The sequence below is a fragment of the Talpa occidentalis genome, unplaced genomic scaffold (genome assembly GCF_014898055.3).
Source record: "Talpa occidentalis isolate TD23 unplaced genomic scaffold, MPIMG_talOcc4v2.1 talOcc4.11, whole genome shotgun sequence".
Lineage (NCBI taxonomy): Eukaryota > Metazoa > Chordata > Mammalia > Eulipotyphla > Talpidae > Talpa > Talpa occidentalis.
The window spans coordinates 101,320,709-101,343,363 of NW_023601104.1; the positions used below are offsets into that span (position 1 = coordinate 101,320,709).

Sequence of the window (22,655 nt, forward strand, 5' to 3'; positions counted from 1 at the left end):
AGCTCTGCACTTCCCTTCTAAAGGTGGCCTGGGTGGAGGCCCCGTCTCCAGTGTCTGGCTTGTAGCCGTGGCCCTGTGGTGAACCCCTCTCCCCCTCCGCCGCTCTCCCTGGGGACCCTCCACGCCCTGCTTCAAGACTTCACTTTCCTCTTCCCTGTCAGCTCAAGCACATTTTTCACTGAACAATTCTGTTTATCTTTTCCTGTCTCACTGCCTTCCACTTTTTTTATATTTACAAGCGGCAAACAGTTCAGGCCATTGACAATAGTAGTTCTCATTATTATCTACTATTAGGTTTTTGTGTTCAGATTGGCGTGATGCATCTGGGAGACTAATACAGGGCATGGTAACCGACTCTAAGGCAAACCCTTCTTGATTGCATGTATTTAAAATATTGGGAATAGGGCCTCCCCTGGTGGTGCAGCGGTTGAGCGCTGGGCTGCGAAGCTGCGCAAAGCCTTAGCAGCGCCGGTTCTATCCCCGGCTGCTCCCCAGCCACCGGAGGAGGGTCCCACATGGCGCGCAGACCTCTCCTGCCGCTCGCTGCTCCCCTCAGCAGTGTACTTCGGTCCTTCTGCCTGCTCTGCTCCCCGCTCTGGCTCTGGTGAATTCTCTCACCCTCCCGCGCTTCTGACTGTCCAGTGCTTGTATGAATAAATAAATAAATCTTAAAAAAAAAAAAAAAAGAAAAGAAAAGATTAACATGTAAGAAAATAAAAGTTCTTTAAAAAAAAAATATTGGGAATAAAGATAGTGCGTTTCTTCATTGGTAGATTTCAAGAGAGGTAATAGATATGGAAGAAAATAGATTCAGTGTTGCTACTGCTTTATGTGGAACTTTCCTTATTGCCAGACTTACTTTGCTTTGGCAGGAATAATACAGATAGCTATTTAGAGTAGATTGTGAATTAAGGATATTGGAATTTAACTGTACCAGTGATTCATTATCTAGAGAAAAGTCACTAAAGAACCAAAAATTTTAACTGGATTAAATGTAGAGGTTAGTATGAACCCATTTGCTCAAAGTGAAGTACCAGGCATACATTGGACCTTGGGGAGCGACCCCTGACAACGGTCACCAAGACAGAATGGGTTGCAAGCGCCCGTAGTGTGCCAGCTGGTGTCTCAGGCTCCCTGCACATCACGTCCCTTAAACTGTGGGGCACCAGAGGCCCAGCCGGGTCAGGCCGCTGGACCGAGTCCGTCAGCGTGTCCTCCGCCAGTGATCCTTGATGACCGTGCATGGTGCAGTCATTGCTCCTCACAACAGTCCTGCCCCGCGGCTCTGTGCGCCTGTGCCTGATGTGAGCACCATTGACACTGATGACGACTTTGTAGCTGTTCAGTCCAGAGAGAAAGGGACTGCATAGGCATTAGGTCCCAAGGCTCCAGTGCTCCAGGGAGCCTTTTCCATCCTGTCCCCTTGGAGGATGGCAGACCTAGCACCTTCCGCACGGGAAGGGTAGCGAGGGATACACTGGCATTCACTTCCATGGGCAAACGCCCAGTAGTGAACCCTGAATTCACATTTTCTTTCACCACCCTCGTTCACTTTGGAGGTGGGGAAGAATTTGTCTTAGAAATAGTTGCTCATAAGGATCCATATTACTGCTACTCTTGTTTTAAATTTTAAAAATGGTTTAATTTTACTAACCAGCTAAATCTAATTATTTAAAATTCAGTTTTAATTTTGACCAAATACTCTACAAGTAAAAGAATGTGACATGCTCATTGATACATATATATAGGAAATGAGCACCCATTTGGTTCTAGAAATGTGTTATTAACAGTAGCTTTAAATTAGTCACACTTCGGCCCTCCCAGCATGCTCTCTCCCTTGTTTCCCAACTACTGTGTGACCAGTGACAAGAATTTTGTTATTGTCTTCTTAGTTTTATCATTTTAACCTCATATGGGCTCCTGACATCCATACGGTGTAAAGGTCTTAAATATTATATAAATGGAGCCATGTGTATCCTCCTCTTTGCTTCTTTTGCCCCAAACGTGTTCCATTTTGGTGCATTTATTCACTTTCACAACATGCTCGTTTTCATGATTATACAGAACATCCCGTAATAAGAATCTGCCATGAGCTGTTTCTTTACTGGCGCATACTCTTAGCGCCTTTACTAATAAAAATGTTTTAAAAGTCAGTTGATAATAATAGGGGTGGGGTGGGGATGGGGCTTGAAAACATCCATCCCCAGCAGCTGCTGGCGCCGAGGGCCAGGGTGGAGGGCAGAGGGCGATGGGCTCCACTTCCGCCTGCGCACGTTTCCGGTCCCGCTCAGCCCGGGTTGTGACAGGCTCTCGTGAGGAGGGCGAAGGGCAGGGCTCAGGAATGCTAGATCCAAAACAGGAGGCCAGGAGACAGCGTTTCAGACGGACAGCCACGAAGCAGTTTATTTGGACATTTTAGAGATGAAAGGTGACGCCTGAAGAAACGAAAGGATGATTCCTGGGGCGAGTCAGCAACGGGGCAGGGGCTTTGATGGATGTGAGGATGTGGGTCCTGCTTCCTTGCAGTGCAGAAGATCCTGCACCTCAATAAGTGAGTCCATGACCTGATAAATCCTACAAGTAGAAAGCAACCAAATGATAATAGGGCAGATGGCTAATATCCAAGTAAAAAATGTTCAAAATCTTAAAAGATAACCATTTTTTTCACCAGCCAGATCTGCAAAAATTGATACTGATAATTGACAAGAATGTAGCAAAATAAGGACTCTTACATTCTTACAGAAGTGTAAGTGAGTATATTTATAAAGTAATACGGTGCTGTTGAAGTTTTAAAAGTATGTGTGCCTTTTGCAGGGACACCCCCGCCTCCCATTTGATTTCTACGCTGCCAGTGCGTTTGCACAACTATGCAAGGATGTATGTGTCAGGGTGTTCATTGTGATTTTTTTTTTTAAAAGATTTATTTATGCATACAAGAACTGGGGCACAGGCCAGAGGGGCGGGAGGTGAGAGGATTCCCCAGAGACAGAGTGGGGAACAGAACAGACAGATCGACTGAAATCCACTGCTGCGGGGAGCAGCGGGGAGACAGGAGAGGTCTGCCGCGCCATGTGGGTAGCTCCCTGGCCAGGGAGCAGAGGCTGGGACTGCTTCATAAGTTGTGTCTTAACCCCTTGCGCCACCAGGGCGGCGCCTCATCGTGATGTTAAAATGGCAAAGATGTAGCATAAGTTCCGCATACCAGAGAAATTCTGGTGAAGTCTGTAGCGCACATCCTCAACACTGCGTGTGCCCCCACATCCGCGTGCTTGCTGGACGAAGGGTCTTCAGCAGTCCGCCACTTACCTTTGTTCTGGCTGCGTACTAATTTCCCTGTTCTGCTTTTCAGTCAGCGTTAGGGGAGCTCTGGCAGATAAGACTCTCTTTACCTACCTTCAGTCTTACCTTTCCTTTCTGGTTCCTGTGTCAGCTTGACTTGAAAGATGCTCCCTGGAAGCCCAGCTGCTGTGCAGCCTCCCGGCCTGAGAAGGGTCACTGCAGACATGGCCAGTTCAAGCTGCCCTTCCCGCTCCAGGAGTGCCTCTCCCCCCTCCCCGAGGCCCCAGGAGGGGTACCTCGCTGTCCGTGTGTGAGACGCAGCCGCCGCGGAGTATAGCAGGGGCTCCCCAGGCGTGAGCGGGGGAGTGCTTGGGGCCATGCTAATGCGAGTCCCAGACAACAGCAGCTTGGACCAGTGCCTGGCGCCTGCTTCCCTCGTGCTGCGCTGGGCCAGGGGTGCCCTTGACCCAGGCTGCCTCTTTCTCCTTTGGCACTTAAGCAGCTCATTTGCTCCTTCCTCCACGGGCTCTCATGGCAGGGAAGCTTCCTCGAAGAGGGCACTAAGGCCAAGAAATTCTTGATAGCGAAAAGCCCTTTTCTTCAGATTCAAATCAAGGGAGGGGAGCTAGGTCATGCCGTCACATGATTCAAAGTTCGGAGGACAGAGAAAAGCACAGAAGGAAAAGTCTTCGTCCTCCCCCTCTCCTGCCTTCTTGCAGCCAGGCCCTTGCCCCCCGCAGCCTGCGGCTGCCTTCCTGTTGGTCCTCCAGAGACGCCCTGTGAGCGCGGGCGTGGAGCTGGATGGATTTGTGCCATCTTTTTTTTTTTTTTTGACAATTTCTTCTCCATGAAATCGGGGCTTTTGCCAGCTCTCTCCCTCAGTTTTGTTAGTGAGGGTCTTCGTTTTTCCTCAGCAGGGCTGCTGTGGCCAGTGTGGCTGAGTGAGCCAAAGGGACAGAGTTTCCCCTCGCGGGTGAGGAGAAGCGTGTCTGTCATCCTTTTGTCTTCATGAAAAGATGCCCCACGCGTGCTCCAGAACCCGGGCGCTACTTCCAGATGTCTCTGGCCCCCCACAGGCTTTGGCGGGAGGTCTCAGGCGCCCAAGTTCGGGCCTCCTGCTATGTCTCTTGACTGTCCTTCTTGGGTCTCCCCTTGCACCAGCTCACTCCCCGGAGGGTGTGTTCCCCGCAGTTTCTGTCTGCGCGGTGAAGAGTGGCATTTCCTCCCAGGGGTGCCATCCTCATACTGACAATGCTGCAGTGCATGTCTCTAGCCAGATTCCCTTTGGAGCAGGGGCTGGGTGTAAATTGGGCTTTATTTGGGCATGGCTAAAAAGGGGGCGGTTCTGAGGCTTTTAGGAGTGCCCTTTGTCCAGGTCCGAGATTTGGGACACATTTTTGACCCCACAGATAACTGGGATGGGCCACTTTTCAGCCACTATTGTTGTAGAGCAACCCCGATACAAAACGGGGTGCCTGACTGTGGGTCCTCACCCGCGCGCTTAAAAGGACTTATCAATGCTCTACTGCAGGCACACGTGAAAGGTTAATAAAAGGTTTATTTACAACGGAAAGGGAAATGAGGAAATGTACAGCTCTGGGAGAAAAGTGGGAGACAAAGTTTTAAATGCGTCCTACCCGATCCGCCGATCAGGAATCCCAAAATGGCGCTCTCAGTTGGCCGCCAGCCAGGAGCGGTGAAGCCAGGAGGCGAGCGATCGCGAGCCAGAGAGAGAGCAAGGCCCACGTGTTTGGTTTTTATATCCAACCTGGCTGCCCAACTCCACCCTCAGGTCCCAGCCACCCTCCCCTTGGTGGTGATGGGATTTGTCTTTCCCAATGTCCTGATGGCTTTAGTCTGGAGTGGGGGTGGAGTCCACAAAGCCTGTATGAGATTATCTCAGGACATCCTTTCCCCCTAACAATCCCCCCTTTCACTTTTTGCCACCATTTCCATGGTGATGAAGATCAAACATATGGATTCTGGGATACAGTCTCAGATGAAAATTTTCCAGGGTTCCAGTCTGAAAGAAAACGAATCCCTCCAGGTAGTGTCCATTGTGGAAAGCAAAAGTCCTCCATTCCTGGAAAAACAGTTCATCAGTCCCAGCCGAAAGAAAACATCTGGAGGCATTAGCCAGAACAAGACAGCAGATATGTCAAAAATCACAGGAAAAAAAATCTTAAAATGGTTCAACTTATGTAAAGACAAATTCTCTCAACCTTGATCCCAAATTTTTTAAAACAGCATAGCAAAAGTTTGCAAACCAAATCTACTTTTAAACCATATTGCCTATTTTTGCATAAAATCACAGGGCAGAATAACTAACAGCAATTTTTTAGCTGACTTTGTTGAAATACTCCACACAGGATGAGAGCGAACCGGTGGCATCCAGTCGATGTAGGCTTCAGGTATAAAGTTGGTCTCATCAGACTCCACCTGGGCTTTCCTCTTCTCGAGGGTACCAGGGCATTTTCGTTGGCCGGGTTGTCCAGTCCTGCCAATGGAGGCAAGCTTCCTCACCTTCTTTGGAGGTCTCTGGAACCCTACAAACAAGGCAAACAGGTTCTCCTCTTCTTGGTTCAGCTCTTTTTCAACTTTCTGGAAGAACTCCACACAAAGCCACACAATCAAACTCACGTCCAATATTTTTTTAAAACAGACAAAATCCCTATGGAAGTTATGCAAAAACAGACTCTGAAATAAGTAGCAAAAATTACTACCACTATTTGTATGCTGTGTTGGTATCAAGGGGAGAGAAAATGTGACAAGTTAGCTTTGCTGGAAAAAAAATTGCAACCTTTCTGCAGATCCTGGTTACTCAAAACATACAAAACAAAACAAAAACTTCGTGGATTCAGGACAGAATGCATAAAAAAAATTTCCAGTATTATGTCAAAGAAACCTTAGTAAATGTCAGGTGTATTTCCAGGTCTATTCAGTCTTTTGTAGGAAAGTTTTTTTTTTTTTTTTTTTTTTTCTCTCAACAGTTCCATCAATAGGAATCTGTTGAGACCTTTTCTCCCTATATTTCCGGAAACAATTTCTGTAGGTGTGAAACAATTGAATTATACAGTATTACAAGGTGACAATCACCATTGACAATTTACACACATACCAGATACTACTGTTAACATTTTGTACATACCAAAGTTTTACCATTTTCCCAAGTGACAATGCTTCCCTTCCAGTTTTACTTCATTAGGTAAAAGCCAAATAGAACAAATTCATGTAATGCCTTCCCAGGAGGAAAGGGAGAAACTTCATGGAGTGTCTCAGGAGCTCTACTGAGGTTCCACAAAATTTCCTTGCATCAGTCAAATGACAGGCTACCAAATTTGTACTTGAATTTAGATTTCTGGGAAGCTTTGCCATAAATATCAGAAAATTAGCAGAAACAACAATATTCAATTTCTATGAAGGCACCGGCTTAGTTCAGTAGCACAATGTTGACAATCAAACCATAACCTTTAGTTTTTCTCATAACTGGAGACTCTTTTTTTTTTTTTTTTTTCAATGTCTATGGGCACCATGTATACCAATTTGTCAATCACTTGAGGTCAAGACAAGGACACAAGGAAAGGACATACAACATATAGACACAAAGAGCTCATTAGTTACCATTTATCACGCGTGGGATATCTCATGCAACTGCAGTTTCACTCATTGGCCAAAGTAACAAAAAGAAAGCAGAGAAAAAAATCTCAAAGGTAAAAAAAAAAAGCAGAAAGTTAAAAAAAAATAACAAAATCAAAATCAAGATTGAAAACCTTTCTGTGTAAAAAAAAAATAGTGGCACCATATGCATGATCCTAGATGTTATTTCACGTCTCCTAAACTTTGAAAAGAAGAAGATTGGTTAGAGCATGTTAGTTTTCTCAGGGTTTCTTCAGGAAAAAAAAATGAGTCCTTGGGTATCCTGCAACAATAACTGGAAAAGAAGTCAGTAACATTCAAGTTTTTGTCTGTTTCTTAAACAAATATCTCAAGTCCTCAATGGGTTCACAAGACCAATGGGACTTCGTCTCTGGGTCAGTTCCTCCTGGGGCTTTCTTAACTCTGGAATGATGTACCCAGGGTTTTATGCCTGCAAGTTTCAGAGAAGTATGTGTGCTCAACAAGACATCATAGGGACCAGTCCATTTTTCTGACAGCTGGTTTTGAGCATCCCCGCTCTGCCAAGTCTTCAGTAAGACCTGATCTCCAGGTTTGAAGGGATGCAATGGTTGATCAGGAGGCATAGAGATCCTTGAGGTTGCAAAGTTATGAATCACTGCCAGAACCTCCTGGATGTGTTTCACATATTGCGTGATCCGGCAATCTTGTGTTATTTCCGGACTGGCTTTCAGAACTGAGGCCTGAAAAGGTCTTCCAAACACAATCTCAAAGGGGCTTAATTGTAGCCCACTTCTAGGTGCCACTCTTATGCGGAGGAGGGCAAGGGATAGTACCTGGTCCCAACGAAGTTGTGTTTCTTGGCACAGTTTTGCCAAGGTTTTCTTCAAGGTGTGGTTCATCTTTTCTGTTTGCCCGGAAGACTGCGGTCTCCATGCAGCATGCAATTTCCAGTTTATCTGTAACGCACTGCTCACTGCATGGGTGACGTCAGAGACAAATGCCGGCCCATTATCACTCTGGATAGAGTCCGGCAACCCAAAGCGAGGGATTATCTCTTTCAGTAGCTGTTTGGCAACCTCGGAAGCTTTTTCCGTCTTTGTGGGAAATGCTTCCACCCATCCCGAAAACGTGTCGACAAAAACCAAGAGATATTTGAAATTGCCTGTTGTTCTAGGCATTTGTGTGAAGTCCACCTGCCAGTCCTCAAAAGGACACTTGCCCCGATATTGAACCCCAATGGCTTTAGGGTGGGAGTCAGTCTTGGGGTTATTCCTGGCACATAATTCACAACCTCTGGTGATCCGTTGTGCTATTTTGTGTAAATACGGGCCCTTCAAATATGGGCGCACTGTTTCTAATAAGGCATCTCTCCCATAGTGAGATCCCTCGTGAAGATGTTTTAGCACCGGGTACACCAGGGCCTCCGGGAGGAGGATCATCCCATGAGAGTTTACTCTCCAAGTAGAGCTGGGATCAAACTCAGTAAATCCCCATGCACGAGCTCTCTCTTCATCCCGCTCGGTGTATTCAGGAGCATACTGAGTCAGGTCCACAAGAGGGATGAGTGCACCCTGGAGGGCAGAATGGGCAGAACGGGCAGCGACCTTAGCCACCCGATCGGCTGCCCTGTTGCCCTTTGCCATGTCAGACCCACCCTTTTGGTGGCCAGGACAATGCATCACGGCAACAGCTGATGGTAAAGCTACTGCCTTTAACAGGGCCAGGATTTCTAATGGATGTTTGACGTCCTTGTTACTGGCAGTAAGAAGTCCCCGCTCCTTCCAAATGGCCCCATGCATGTGGAGAATCATAAAAGAGTACTTGGAGTCGGTAAATATATTGACTCTTTTACCTTTCGAGAGTTCCAATGCACGGGTCAGGGCTATTAATTCAGCTTTTTGCGCTGATGTACCTGCCGGAAGAGCCTTGGCCTCCACGGTGTTCTGGAGCGTCACCACTGCATATCCAGCACATCGACGGCCTTGGTCCATGAAGCTGCTGCCATCTGTAAATAGCTCCCACTCTGGGTCTGGCAGAGGCTGGTCAGTTAGATCTGGTCGGCTAGCATACACTGTGTCTATGGTTTCTAAACAATTGTGGATTAAAGTGTCATCCTCAGGTCCATCTGCATTGCTTGGAAGCAGTGTGGCGGGATTCAGGGAGTTAGAAACCTGCAGCTTCACATTAGGATTGTCCAACAGAGCTGCTTGATATTTTCCCATTCGCCCGGCAGTCAACCAAAGTCCACCCTTCTGCTCCAGCAATGTCAAGACCTGATGTGGCACACACACAGTGATGGGCTGACCCAATGTAAACTTCTCTGCCTCATGTAGGAGGTCACAAGTGGCAGCCACAGCACGCAAACATGGAGGCCATCCCTTAGTGGTGTGGTCCAATTGTTTGGACAGATATGCAACGGGCTGCATTTCTGGTCCCAACAATTGGATTAGTACTCCAAGGCCAACACCCTGTCTCTCATGTACATAAAGTTTGAATGGCTTCCTAAGATCTGGAAGCCCTAATGCTGGTGCTGAAATCAACTTTACTTTTATTTCTTCAAAGGCCTTTTGACATTCTGAGGTCCAAGACAAAGGTTCAGAGTCCAGGCCTTTGAGAGCATCGTACAAGGGTTTTGCTATTAATCCAAAGTTAGGAATCCAAATCCTGCAAAACCCAGCCATACCCAAAAATCCACGCAACTGTCGCCGGTTGCTGGGGACTTTAAGGGCTGAAATTACTTGTTTCCTTTCTGTCATCAAGCTCCGTCTGCCTTTCCTAATTTCAAACCCCAAATATGTCACTGTTTGTTTACAGATCTGTGCCTTTTGGGGTGACACTTTATAGCCACATTCTGCCAGGTGGTTCAGTACCACTATGGTATTTTCCAGACAAGATTTGTAGTCTGGACTTGCAATCAATAAATCATCTACGTATTGCAACAAGACGCCCTGGTTTAATTGAACCTTCCTGAGATCCCTGGCCAGTATTTCCCCAAAAATAGTTGGGGAGTTCTTAAACCCCTGTGGAAGCACAGTCCAGCAATACTGGAGAGTGCTCTTGGACTTAGGGTCTTGCCACTCAAAGGCAAAAAGCGGTTGATCCTGGACATCTATTGGGATACAGAAAAAGGCATCCTTCAGGTCTAATACCGAAAACCACCCAAAGTCACCAGGTATGGCAGTTAATAAGGTGTAGGGATTAGGCACAGTGGGATGTAAATCCCGAACAATGTCATTAATGGCCCTTAAATCTTGGACAAAACGGTACTCGCCTGTATGGGGTTTCTTCACTGGCAGAATCGGAGTGTTATACGGTGAGCGACAGGGCCGAATGAGTCCAGATTGAAGGAACCTTTTCAATACTGGCTCAATTCCCCTCAAGGCCTCCTCTTTTAAGGGGTATTGCTTCCTCCTCGGGGTTCTGCTCCCCTCTATCACTTCTATTTTTACAGGCTCCGCATTTTTCGCACGTCCTGGGGTTCCATCAGCCCATACCCATTTACTTACTCTTTCAACAATTTCTGGAGGTAAAATTTCACCTTTCGGTGGAACATCTTGAGTAAGTAACATCTGGAACCGCAGAGCATGCTCTGGAGGCACCTGTAGGTGAAGCCTCTGATGTTTTGGTGAGAATATAATTCGTGCGTTGAGCTTACTTAAAAGGTCGCGACCAAGGAGAGGGATTGGACACTCTTCCATGTATAGGAAGCTGTGCTGGAGCTGTGTGGTGCCTAGCCGGCACTCCAAAGGTTGCAGGAAGGGTGTCTGTTGTGACTTCCCTGTAACCCCAATGACTGCTGCAGTCTTTTTGCTCATTTTAGTTAATTTCGAATTCAAAACTGAGTATGTTGCTCCAGTGTCCACCAAGAAATCAATCAGACGATCCCCCACAGCGAGGGTTACCCGGGGCTCTGAGGGGGTTATTCTAATGGGCTGTCTAGATCTAGTGGAGCCCCCGGGCACCCCTATTCTGCATCTGAACTTTCTCCATGAACTATCATCTGTCTCCTCTCCTCTGCACTTGGTTCTAGATTCCTTCTACTCTGTCTGTATTCCCTCCTATCTTCACCTGAGGCTCTACCCTGTGCTGTCATTTGTCTCCTGTCCTCTGTACTGGGCTCTCGATTCCTTCTCTGTCTGTATTCCCTGTCATCATCTGAGCCTCCACTCTGTGCTAACATTTGTCTTCTTTCCTCTCTCCTTGGTTCCTGGTTCTGTGTGCTCCTTCTATATTCCCTCCTGTAACCCCTACGTGAATCATCATGTCTTGGGGTTCTCTGTCTTCTATCCTGCCTTCTATAATTATTGCGTCTGCCGCTTCCCTGTAACCTGGGACAACTGTACTTCCAATGTCCCTCTTCCCTACAGAAAGCACACTGATTTCTTCCTAGGGGTTCACGTCTCTGTCCATTATTGTTTCCTTGAAACCCTGTTCTGTGTTCTCTTTGTAAAAAAACAGTCGCAGGTTTCGGTCTCCTGTGCTCTCTATTATTATAAACCCTGAATGCCAGGTCCACTACCTGGGACGGACTCATCTCAGTGACGCCGTCCACCTTAGCTAACTTTTTCTTTATGTCTGGGGCACTATGGGTAATGAAAGCCGTAGTGATCAGACGAGCATTTTCTGGGGCATCTGGGTTTATGTCCGTGTGGTTAGTGTAAGTTTGAATAATCCTCTCAAGGAACTCTGACGGATCCTCATTAGCTCCTTGCTCGAGTTCCAATATTTTGTTAAAGTTTTTTTGTTTGGGGATCCCCTGCTTCAGTCCTACCAATAAGCATTTTTTATAGAGATCCAACATCGCCGTTCCTCCATTGTTAGGGTCCCATCCAGGATCTCTCTCTGGGACAACAACCTCCGGCTCTGGGGACTGCCTATCCTGTTGGTGGAGACGGTCAGCCTCCTCCCTGGCTTTCCTGAATACCATCCTCTGCTCATCCAGCGTTAATAAAGTATGCAGCATGGACTGTATATCTGCCCAGTTAGGGCGGTGGGAGACAAAGATAGAGGCAAACAAGTTCGCCATCCTCTGAGGAGCCTGCCGGTACGAGGGAACAGAGCTCCTCCAATTTAGGAGGTCCGCAGTACTGAACGGATGGTGCGACCAAAAGTACCCAGCAGGTCTCCCATGTTCATTTAAGCCACCCATTGGCATCTGGCGAAGGGGAAACTGCCCTGCCTCAGGTTGATCCTTCCTGCCAAAATGGGTGCCGAGTCTAGTGTGGGGAGGGGACGCCATTTTAGTGTCCTCCCCAGAGGGCAGTGGAGGCTGTGCAGCCTCAGGGGTCTGCACGGGAGGGGCTTTGTCACGTGGAAGAGGATTTTGTCCTCGTGTATTTAAAGTATTTAAAATATGATGCTCCTCCTCTTCTAACTCTGCTCGCTGGCTGTCCTCATGGAAAGGGGAAGGTCTATCCTTTCTCTGCACCATTAGCCTAGCCTTCGCCTCCGCCATATCTAATTTATGGAGGGCGGCCTGCATCTGGTCCTGCATACCTTTAAAAGCTGACTCAAAAGTCCGATTTTGTTGTTGCACTTGATACAGCATGCTTTGATAAGCTGACTCAAAAACATTACGATTTTCATCCCTTATACTCTTAATAGTTAAATCAAAAACCTGATTTAGTTGTTGTATGGCCACGTTAAAAGCCTGAATTTGTTGTTGCACATTCTCAGTATGTGAAGTAGAACTTCTACCTCTCACAGAAACAAGAATGTAGCAAACTGCGCTTACACATATTACCAAAAAACCACCCAGAAGCACAGTCTGTAAAGGGATGGCTTGTAAACCACCCATGTATGTATACAATAGTAAAATCACATGCCATACACCAGGCTTCATCAAATTATTTATATTAATGAAACTGGTGGTGATATTTAATGGAAGAAGGCTGCTCAAATTCAAGGCCGGAAGGAAACTGAAAGAACTCAGGCTAGGGATGAAACTGTATAGGCTCATGGTTGAGGCCATATTTGAGTCAAAACACACCCACAAGGGCTGTACGCACAGGGAAAAAAACAGACTTTTCAGGACTAGAGACAAATATTATACTGCTAGTCCTGCAGAACTAGTGCGCTTATGGTGACCAACGCAAGGGATGTTACTTTGGGCTGGTCAACCGCGGGTGTAACTTGGAAACCACGCTGGGCGCCAAACTGTTGTAGAGCAACCCCGATACAAAACGGGGTGCCTGACTGTGGGTCCTCACCCGCGCGCTTAAAAGGACTTATCAATGCTCTACTGCAGGCACACGTGAAAGGTTAATAAAAGGTTTATTTACAACGGAAAGGGAAATGAGGAAATGTACAGCTCTGGGAGAAAAGTGGGAGACAAAGTTTTAAATGCGTCCTACCCGATCCGCCGATCAGGAATCCCAAAATGGCGCTCTCAGTTGGCCGCCAGCCAGGAGCGGTGAAGCCAGGAGGCGAGCGATCGCGAGCCAGAGAGAGAGCAAGGCCCACGTGTTTGGTTTTTATATCCAACCTGGCTGCCCAACTCCACCCTCAGGTCCCAGCCACCCTCCCCTTGGTGGTGATGGGATTTGTCTTTCCCAGTGTCCTGATGGCTTTAGTCTGGAGTGGGGGTGGAGTCCACAAAGCCTGTATGAGATTATCTCAGGACATCCTTTCCCCCTAACACTATGTCCCATGTGCGTTAAACCGAGTGAAGCCCCACTCCAGGAGATGGGGCTTTCTGGCATCCAGGAGCTTGTGCCTGGGCCTGCAGCTGACCTCAGTCACCTGCAGCTTGGTGCTGGCTGGTGTGATGACTGGGCTGCTGCGCGCCTGGTCGCTGTGCCTGGGGCTGTCCAGAGGCAACTTGAAGGCCTGTGTAGAGCTTGTTAGCTCTAGCCCTGGACAGCTTTCTGGTGCAGCGGGTGATGTGGCAGGTGCAGCCGTTCTCAAGGCTGAAGGCCAGCTTGGCCACAGCTCTTCTCCACGCGCTTGTTGGCCTGAACACAGGCAGCTTCCGGGCTTGGGAGAAGAGTTGCTCACGCTCATCTGACACCATGTTAGCCGAGGTTTCTGGCCTGAACCAAGATCCGGGTGCTCCTTGCCTGGTGGTGCCACCACTCTTCATCCCTGAACTGCCCTCATGCCGCAGACCAGTACGGCAGTAGACGATGAGGCCGTCTCAGGGTTGAGAGAAATGCGCAGGGTGGTTAGGGAGTCGGCGAAAGAAATGACAGACAGACACACTTCAAGAGAGAGTGTAAATCTGAGTGTAATTCTCTTTGAGTTTGTGACCAGTATATATATGTTTTCTAAAAGCATAGGAACAGTGAATATCAACGAAATCCACTTGCTCATGGGTTTAGCTTATCATTGACAGGGCAGTGATTTACATCTGGACCCAGCCCCATTCCTAAGTAGATAGACCATTAGTTTTGTTTTTAAACTATATAATTGCATTTTTTGTTTTACTACTTTTTCACCTAAACTGTATTTTAATTATTATTATTACACAGGGTTTAGTAATGTTTTATTTGAGTCAGCCTTGTTTAAGGATTTCATATGATTTTTTAATTAACAACCAATGACCTTTATAGAAGAAAGAAGGAAGTTTAGAAAGACAATAAGGGAATAAAGTTTGTAGTTCTAGAAAGACGAGATAAGGTTTTTTGTAGTAGTATTCTTGTAGTGGTTCCTGGTGGTCCTTATCTTTTGATAAGTGTCTGTCTTATCTATGTCTTCAGGGAACTTTACTGTACTCCCCTCGCGCTGGTTCCTTGCCCAGCCGGACCTAGGGACCGTGGCGAAAGCCATTAGCCCTAAAGGTCACTGCAGGGGGAGGTGCAGCACCCTCACGTGGCACGTCCTTGCCTCAGAGCGGCCCTGCATCCTGACGGTGGAGGCACCTGGTTCCAGCCTCATTCCGTACAGACAGAGAGCAGGTCCTTGGACGCCTTTCTGGTGTTTTGTTTTTTTTTTTTTTTTTTTTAATTTATAAGAGGGCTGGGTAAGATGGCCTCTAAAATTCTCTCCTTTTCTCAGATCTTACAGTGACATGACTGGGTGCTATGACGCGCCCCTGAATTCATAGCATGTGTTTATACGCAGTAACTTACTATTTCTCCTTATTGTGTGATGTGGCTGGGCTGGACTGCTCTGCCAGTCTGGACCCAGCGGCCTATCTCCTGGCCCCCTGGGTGCGCCTGTGAGGGCAGGCCCCTCCCTGTCCTCTTTGGTCCTGAGAGGCCAGGCTGGCTGCTTAGCATGACCACATCACCATGTGTGAGCATTTGATCTCGCATTTGCTTGCTTCAGAGAGACCTTCCCCCACAGCCTCCCTGGTAACTACCCGCCTTCTCCCCTGAGTGGTCTTGGTCAGAATCTTCTTAGAAGTAGTAGTTCATTGAGACCAAATAAAAGTTTGATATGACAGCTACTGGTTAGACACTGTATCAGACTAAGTGTAATCATTGATTTATAAAATTTCTTTTGTGGCATGATCGTTCTCTGGGACCTTTGCTGTTTTCATAAGATAAGCCTGAAGCATTTGGTAATGAGGCTACAAAGTTCGCTTGTCACCTGGTCACTCCGGGCGTCCATGTTAGCCTTAGATGTAAGCTACTACGTTGCCAGTGATGGCTATCTCAGGGAACATTTAAATTTCCGTTACAGCAGTGGAATAGAATGTTTAATAACCTTGTTGGGGGATTTTGTGTTTGTTTTTTAGCTCTTCAGAGAAGTAAGAATAATGAAGATTTTAAACCATCCAAACATAGGTACTTTCCACTTTCTTAAATTCATTTGGGTCTAAATATATTCTTCAAAGTATGTCATAAAGCAAAATTGAGCACAGGAGTGATAGGAGATTTCTCCCTCCAGTCTGGGCACACTTTTAATTAAAATATATATATACCCTCACTCACAAATTACTGTGTTAACTTTTGGGATTACTAAAGATAGGTTAAAAGATAAATTAAAAATGCATTAAAGTTTAAGACGTCAGTGCATTAGGAATGTGTGTAATTATAATTTTCAGTTTTTTGATATGCTAGAGATTGTATTTAATTAGTAGACAGAGACAAGGGAATTATAATCGGAGTGTTATTTTCAACAGTGTAATGCTTGTTGTGACTGTGTGCCTGAGAAAATCCTGACACTGAATATTTTAAAAGATAAGGGGTACTTGATACCTAATGGAACTTACACAGCGCACCTCTGTGCACACCCTGGTGCTGGGTGCCATGAGGGGCGGTTCAAGATGCAGGGGCATGTCTGGCCCTGCTCATAATTGTACACAGGTCCCTTAATCTGGACCTTGTTGTATGAATATTCCTGTTTTGAAGATGTTGGATCCCGCATATACCGTAATAGAGCATTTATTAAATAATGTATGTGCTTTTTTGTACACAGTAATACTAACAACCCAGAAAGATTATTTCATGAGTGAAATAGCTATTAAGCTAGTCAATAGAATCTGTTTACCATCCAAGTCAGTTTTAGGAGGTGGGAGGGGTGATGCTTGGTGTCAGAATTATTGAAGCAAAAGTATAGAATGATGAAGTGGAACCACAGGAGAGAAATAACTTTTGCCCCTCATTTTATCAAATCTAACCCTAGCCATCCTTTAGAAGACACCAATACTTTGCATGCTACTGGGAAAGCGAATGCTGCCAAGTACCTCCCCAGTCAGCCACCTTCGTTAAAAAGTGAAAAAAAATCTTAGAATCAGTGAAAGATTTGGAGAAAAGAAAATTAATAAGGAATATAATAGTGGAAAGAAAACCTTTCTTCACCTTTTCAACCCTTGGGATTAGCTAGTCAAATTTGGATTTTAAAGTGTAACTTTTCATACACACACACTCCACTTTCTCACGGCTGCCTAGACATAGCTAACTGAAACATATTTTTGTTTTTTAAATACTTGAGTTGTGCCCTGATCAGAGTTCTCTCTAGTTACTACTAAATAACATATCTGTCATAAAAGATTTAAATTTCTCAAGTTTTAAATTCCTATTGGATTAAAATATTCCAGAAAAACCAATGTTTACATTGAAATTTTAGAAAGACTTTATGTCAATGGTTTACCAGCACATATACCTTAAAAATCTTCAAATGATTTTTCTTGACAGCCTTAACACACACCCAAGGAATGGTGTGATAGTAATTTTGCAGTTCAGCAAACATTTGTAAATTGCTATGATAGGTACTCTGTCCTAATACTCTGTATTAAAGCATACCAAAAAAAAAAGGTCCACAATATAAGAGGCTAGCATTCCCTCTCCTTCCCCTTTTTGGAAATTTAATTTAAAATATATGTTACCAAAATAAAGTAGATATGCAAAATAATGATTTGATGGCTTTAGAAATTGACTTCATTTTCATTTAAAAATGTCTCTGTTTCACATGGGTTTGTTTGGGTTTTCCGAGTTGGCGGTAATTGAAATATTTCTGTCTGTAACTGCTGTAGTAAGTCCACACCAACTGACCCGTTGAAAATAATTTTTTTAAAAAGTTATTTTTAATCAGAGTATCATCCCTTTTACTTTCCACCTCCAGCTTCAGCATAGTCACAGGAGAACCTCGCTCTGAGAGTTGGGGTGTCGCCTGGAGAGCAAGCCTCAGGCTAAGACTCGAGTGTTCAAGCCCGTGAGACAGGTGGCTGGGCTGACACTGGCAGGCGCAGGCCCTGGTGTCCTTCAGTTCGGGTGTCACGACCGTGATTGCTGAGGAGCAGAGGGTGAGCTGCGGGGAGGGGCAGCTAGCTGGTAGGCCCGGGTCAGAGACAGAGGGAACAGATACACTTCAGAGAAGGCTGAGGGGCCTTGAAGGTACAGCTTTGAGCACCCAGAGGGAATATGCTTTCATAGAATTTTTTCTGTTGTAGTAGCTGTTACAGTCTCTACCAGGAAAAAGTTACTTTTGCAGTTACAAGTGTGTGGTACATGCATACAGATGTTGTTTCTTTTTCTCCCTCCCTCCCCTTCTCCCAGTGAAGTTATTTGAAGTAATTGAAACTGACAAAACACTCTACCTAATCATGGAGTACGCGAGCGGAGGTAAGAAATTTATGTATCTGGTTTTTTTCTCTTCCCCTCTAGGAGCACATGCGCCACACTCCCTATGTGGGCGATGGTTAAGGTTTCATCTAACGTCAGAGTTATAATACACGAGGAGGAAAATCAGAAATGTGTCCTTAAATGTGTCCTGACAATCAGAAATGATTAAGTACTAATTATTTGCCTACGAGACTATAGAAAAGGAGGCGTTGTTCTGAAATGCATGTACGTGGCTGTTTTGTTTGTTTCAACAAAGATTCTCATTTCATAGTCGAGGTCGATTGGACTCGCAGTGTTGGACCCAGCATGAGTTTCATCGTCTGTGGAGTTTCTTGTCATCGTGTGTTCTCTGCCTCTGGCACTTAAACTCAGCACACAGGCTGGACCTGAATTCCTGGAGTTACAAACTATTGCGGACATACCCTGTTAACTCTGCAGTGTAGCTGGGAGTTTTGTTGGAGTAGTTACTGCCTCACTAGCATTTTGACCTGGGCTGTAAAACCTGGAGACAGAAAACTGAATCACACCCTCGCTCCAGTGCGTTAGCCTTCGGTGAAAGTCAAAGATGCAGACCTGTCATGGGGAGGGAGGCCGTGTAGGAGGCGTACCTGTGACGCCAACTTTTTCTGATTCTGATTAGCTGTGTGATGCATGTTATAATAATATTTACATTATTGTGTGTGGTTTAAGAATTTTGTTGGGATTTTTATAGCTGAGGAGTAGTAGGAAGAGCAGGGGGGTGGGGTCTGACTGTGCTCGGCACAGCGCGGCGCTGGCACCTTGTCCTTGCGTAGCCTCCACGGTGTGGGAGGCGCATGTGCTCTTGCCTGGGGTCCGTGGGCGCGCTCCTGTGGGCCTTCACGGCGACTCCATGCCAAGACCCAGCAGCAAGGGGCTGCCCGTCCAACCTCAAGCACCCCGCCGCCCCCCCTTTAAGGCTGGGAAGTCTCACTGTGGTCACTCTGTCAGACCTGGAGCCCAGACTCTGACACCGTGTAGCCTGTCCCAGTTGGCCGGCCAGCCAGGCGTGCTCACGTCCCCCTGCTCTCTAGGTGCAGGGCAGAGTGGCTGCTCTCTACGGGGCAAAGACAGAGCTGAAAAGCATCCAGTTTAGCAGAAAGAATGGACTTTGGAAAAGACTGAGACGGGCTCAGCCGTCGGCTGTGCGACCTGCGCATCACCAGCCGCTGACGTCTCCCTTGGGGTCCCGGGCTTGGCTCAGCATCTCAGTGGGGTGGGGAGGGTTGGGGGGTTGTTAGATGGAAGTGCAGACTTTTAGAGACAGGCTCAGAAACTGTCCAGACAGCTCCTGGTTTTCACATGTGAAACCGAAACTCTGGAAAGTTGTGCTGTAAGCACTTCCATCCCTGCTTAGTGGCAGCACCTGGGACAGGACCAGGACTCCCTGCACTATCCCGCCCGGTCTCCATCCAGCCGCAAGCTGCCGGGTGGGCTTGGCCCTTTGCCTCTGAGAAAATGGCTGTTGCAGCTTTTCCCTTCAGCTGCTTCAATCTGGGCTAATACATTTTTAATGAGGAAAAAGAAATCTGGGTTGAATTTTGGTTTATAACTTAAGAGTTGTGAGTGTGACTTTGTGATTCCAGAAATCTTTTAAGAGGTTGAGACCGCATTTGAATTTATAAAAATAATGTAAAATTATGTTGACAGACTTAAACTTTATCTGGGTTACCCTGTAGCAACTACCGGGTTTAGCTCACTTCAGAATTGTTTTCTGTGATACACATAGGCCTTTGGTTGTCAGTTGCTTATCTTTATTAACCATTGGTGTTGACCTTGTATACTGTCCAGCGAATGGAAAGGTCAGATGTCTAGAAAATGCTGGCATTTTACTGACCTGACATTTAACTTCTTAACTCTTCATAAAGTAAATTAACAGTATGTAATGTTGCTGGGAGGGTTGCCCTGCAACGCCGCAGTATGAGAGTATTTATGCCCGTCCACTGCTGAATTTTACTCAGAGGTATAGGCTAAAAGTTTCAAAACCAGAGGTAGAAATGTGCAATTTGGAATGATTTTCCCCTCCACATTTTTAAATTATATTCTGAAGCCAAGCTTTTTTAAAGTACCAAAATACTTTAGTCAGATGTCACCACGGAGCTGATGGAAGTAGTCTTTATTTATATGACGTAGGCATGTTTCTTTCACAAGAACATTTTAATTTTCTGAATTAATAATCTTCAATAAAATTATAGCTCTTGTTGATTAGAGATGCTATTTCTGTATTCCAAATTGATAAGCATGTGGCAGTACCAATTAATTTTTTAAGTGTCTCCTTTCTCTACCTCAGTTTAGTTTACTGTGTAACCCACCTGCCAGCTGTCTGCCAGCCTCACTCACCCTCACGCCATGTTCTGAGCCCCTGCTTCTCTCCACGCCCGCCCCCTCCCACTTGAGCCCCAGCCACCCTCACGCTTGCCTTGATTATTACGCGACTCCCTGGCGGTCTCCCTGTCCTTCCCGACCCTGCCCCCCACCTCCTGGGAGCCGGGGCAGACCTTTGACATCAGCCATCTCAGCGTCTCTCCTCTGCCTCTCCTCTCACAGGAAATCCCACGTCCTTGCCAAAGCCCACAGGACTCTTCACGATCTTGCCCCTCCTAGCCACTTCCGCTTGTCCTCCCGCCACACTCCTCCAGCCATGTGACTCCTGCTCTTTCCTCTGCCTAGACTCTTCCTCCCAGATTACACCATTGTCCACTCCCTCTTAGAGGTGAGCACAATGTTTGCACACCTTACACATTTCCTGTTCCCTGTTTTCTCTCCTCAGTAGTTGTCACCACCCGGCCTGCTCTGTGATTGTCTGCTGTCTGTCTCCGCTACTGGCATGTGAAGAGGGACTTGGCGTCTTCCGCTGCTGCGGTGCCCAGAGCCTGCAGCTCTTTGGAGATGCGCGATCATGTTTATTGAATATATGAATGTATTTAGCTTTTTGGGGGGCGGGGTCATAACCCTACCGTAAAGAATTGAAAGAATGACTTGACACAAGTAATGTCCATTTTAACTTTGTTTTCATTGCTGAGTTTTTATTAAAGCATATCGAAAACATTGCCTTGAGATAAAAGTTGTGTAATGTAAACATGAGAATTTAACTTCAAGGCTTTTTTCTAGCTTCAACATTTTACTGATGAACTTAAGTGACTGTTGTTTAAACTTAAGGATAGCTTTGTTCAAATTCCACATATTTCTACTTATCTGTATGCCTGTTTACAAGTAAAAACTAGCGCACTGCCAAAAGTGAACCCCAATTTATGGGAGAATTAATGTTAGACATAGGACTTCTGATTACTCTTTTTCTTTCAATTTTAGGTGAAGTGTTTGACTATTTGGTTGCACATGGAAGAATGAAGGAAAAAGAAGCAAGAGCTAAATTTAGACAGGTATATAATGTACCCTTTGTTTATTAATTTAATGACATTATCTCACTTAAACCCAGAAGCTAGCAGTGAGTGCCACTAGAGAGACGCTCTCCCTTGGCTGGACCAGGGGCTGAACGTTGAGTTCAACAGAGTCCCTGTAAAGCACCTCTCATGCCCAAGGCTCTGTGCTACGGGCAGCTATCGCTTCTCTTCTAGCTTTGAAACTGGGGTTTAGTCTCATTCTTAACTTGAGTTTTTGAACCTTAAAAAATTAGTCTTTCAAAACACCTGTGATGTATTGACTAAAGCCAGTTTTTAGCTGGAGCATCACAATCCAATGTTTGTTATATTAGTTTTGTCTTACGCAAAAGCCAAATAAGATTTGTCCCTTAATGACTTTACCTTTTTCTTTGATTTTACCCCCTTCTTAGAGAAGTTTTAAGCATAAAGTGACTTGATTCTTATCCTCATCCCTGGATTTCTCCAAATTGAAAAGTTCAAAGCATAGGAAAATTATTTTTAGAGGTCACATAGTCAAGTGCTCTCTGAGCACCTGCATGCATGAGCACTAGTGAGTGTCTTCCTCTTAATTACGAGCTCATGACCACTAGCCTCGCCTCTCTCCTGTCAGATAGTCTCCGCGGTTCAATACTGCCATCAGAAGCGGATCGTCCACAGAGACCTCAAGGTGGGTGCTGCCCATCCCAGCGCGCTCTCCTGCCCGCACGCCCTTCTCTTGGTGGTCGCGACACGGCTGAGGTGTAGATTGTGTTAACGATGAGAAAAAGAATAAATCGCATGATCGAGTCTTTTTAATCAAGTTACAGTAATCACATTCACTAAAATAACACAAGGGGGGTTGACAGCATTTCACATTTCAGTTGAGGCAGCCCGTATTTTGACCCTGGAGGAAAGTCGCCACCAGACAGAGGCCTCTAGGAGTGACCTCACACTGGCACTCCCTCAGAGCTGCCGACACCCTGTTCTTTTTCCCTAGTTGGCACTGCCTCTGTGAGCAGCAGTGGCTGCTGGAGGCTTTCTCCACGGTCCTCCACCTCTGCCTCATGCTTGGCATAGGATACGGTTCCTGGTTCATGACGAATATAGAAACAGACAGAAGGTCCTCCCTCAGTTTCCAGCAGGCCCCAACCTTGGCTGCACCTGCACCCACCCTTCGCCTCTCAGAACCGTCCCTTGTCGAAGAGCCGTGGGGCCGCCTCTGTTCTCCTCTGTCTGCATCCTGTCTGCTAGCTTTTCTCACAGAAACATGTCAAGTGTTTGTAGACCAGCTCTTCGTGACACACCCTTTTTCTCTCTTCATCTTAACAGCCATATTTCTCCAAACATGAAAGGACATTTTCATTCTTGTCCT

General features: G+C 46.1%; 1 protein-coding gene across 7 annotated transcripts in view; it reads left to right on the forward strand.

Moving 5' to 3' along the window:
- Positions 1 to 22,655, forward strand: part of MARK3 (microtubule affinity regulating kinase 3) — a 78,134-nt gene that overhangs the window by 28,821 nt on the left and 26,658 nt on the right. For 6 of the 7 annotated variants that reach the window (XM_037504064.2, XM_037504065.2, XM_037504067.2 and 3 more), the window contains exons 4-7: positions 15,578 to 15,626; positions 17,841 to 17,906; positions 21,234 to 21,304; positions 21,915 to 21,971. In XM_037504064.2, the coding sequence (XP_037359961.1) occupies positions 15,578 to 15,626; positions 17,841 to 17,906; positions 21,234 to 21,304; positions 21,915 to 21,971 (243 nt within the window). Of the gene's footprint in view, positions 1 to 15,577; positions 15,627 to 17,406; positions 17,588 to 17,840; positions 17,907 to 21,233; positions 21,305 to 21,914; positions 21,972 to 22,655 lie in introns of those variants that run through there. The other variant, XM_054692825.1, reaches the window with a different exon arrangement.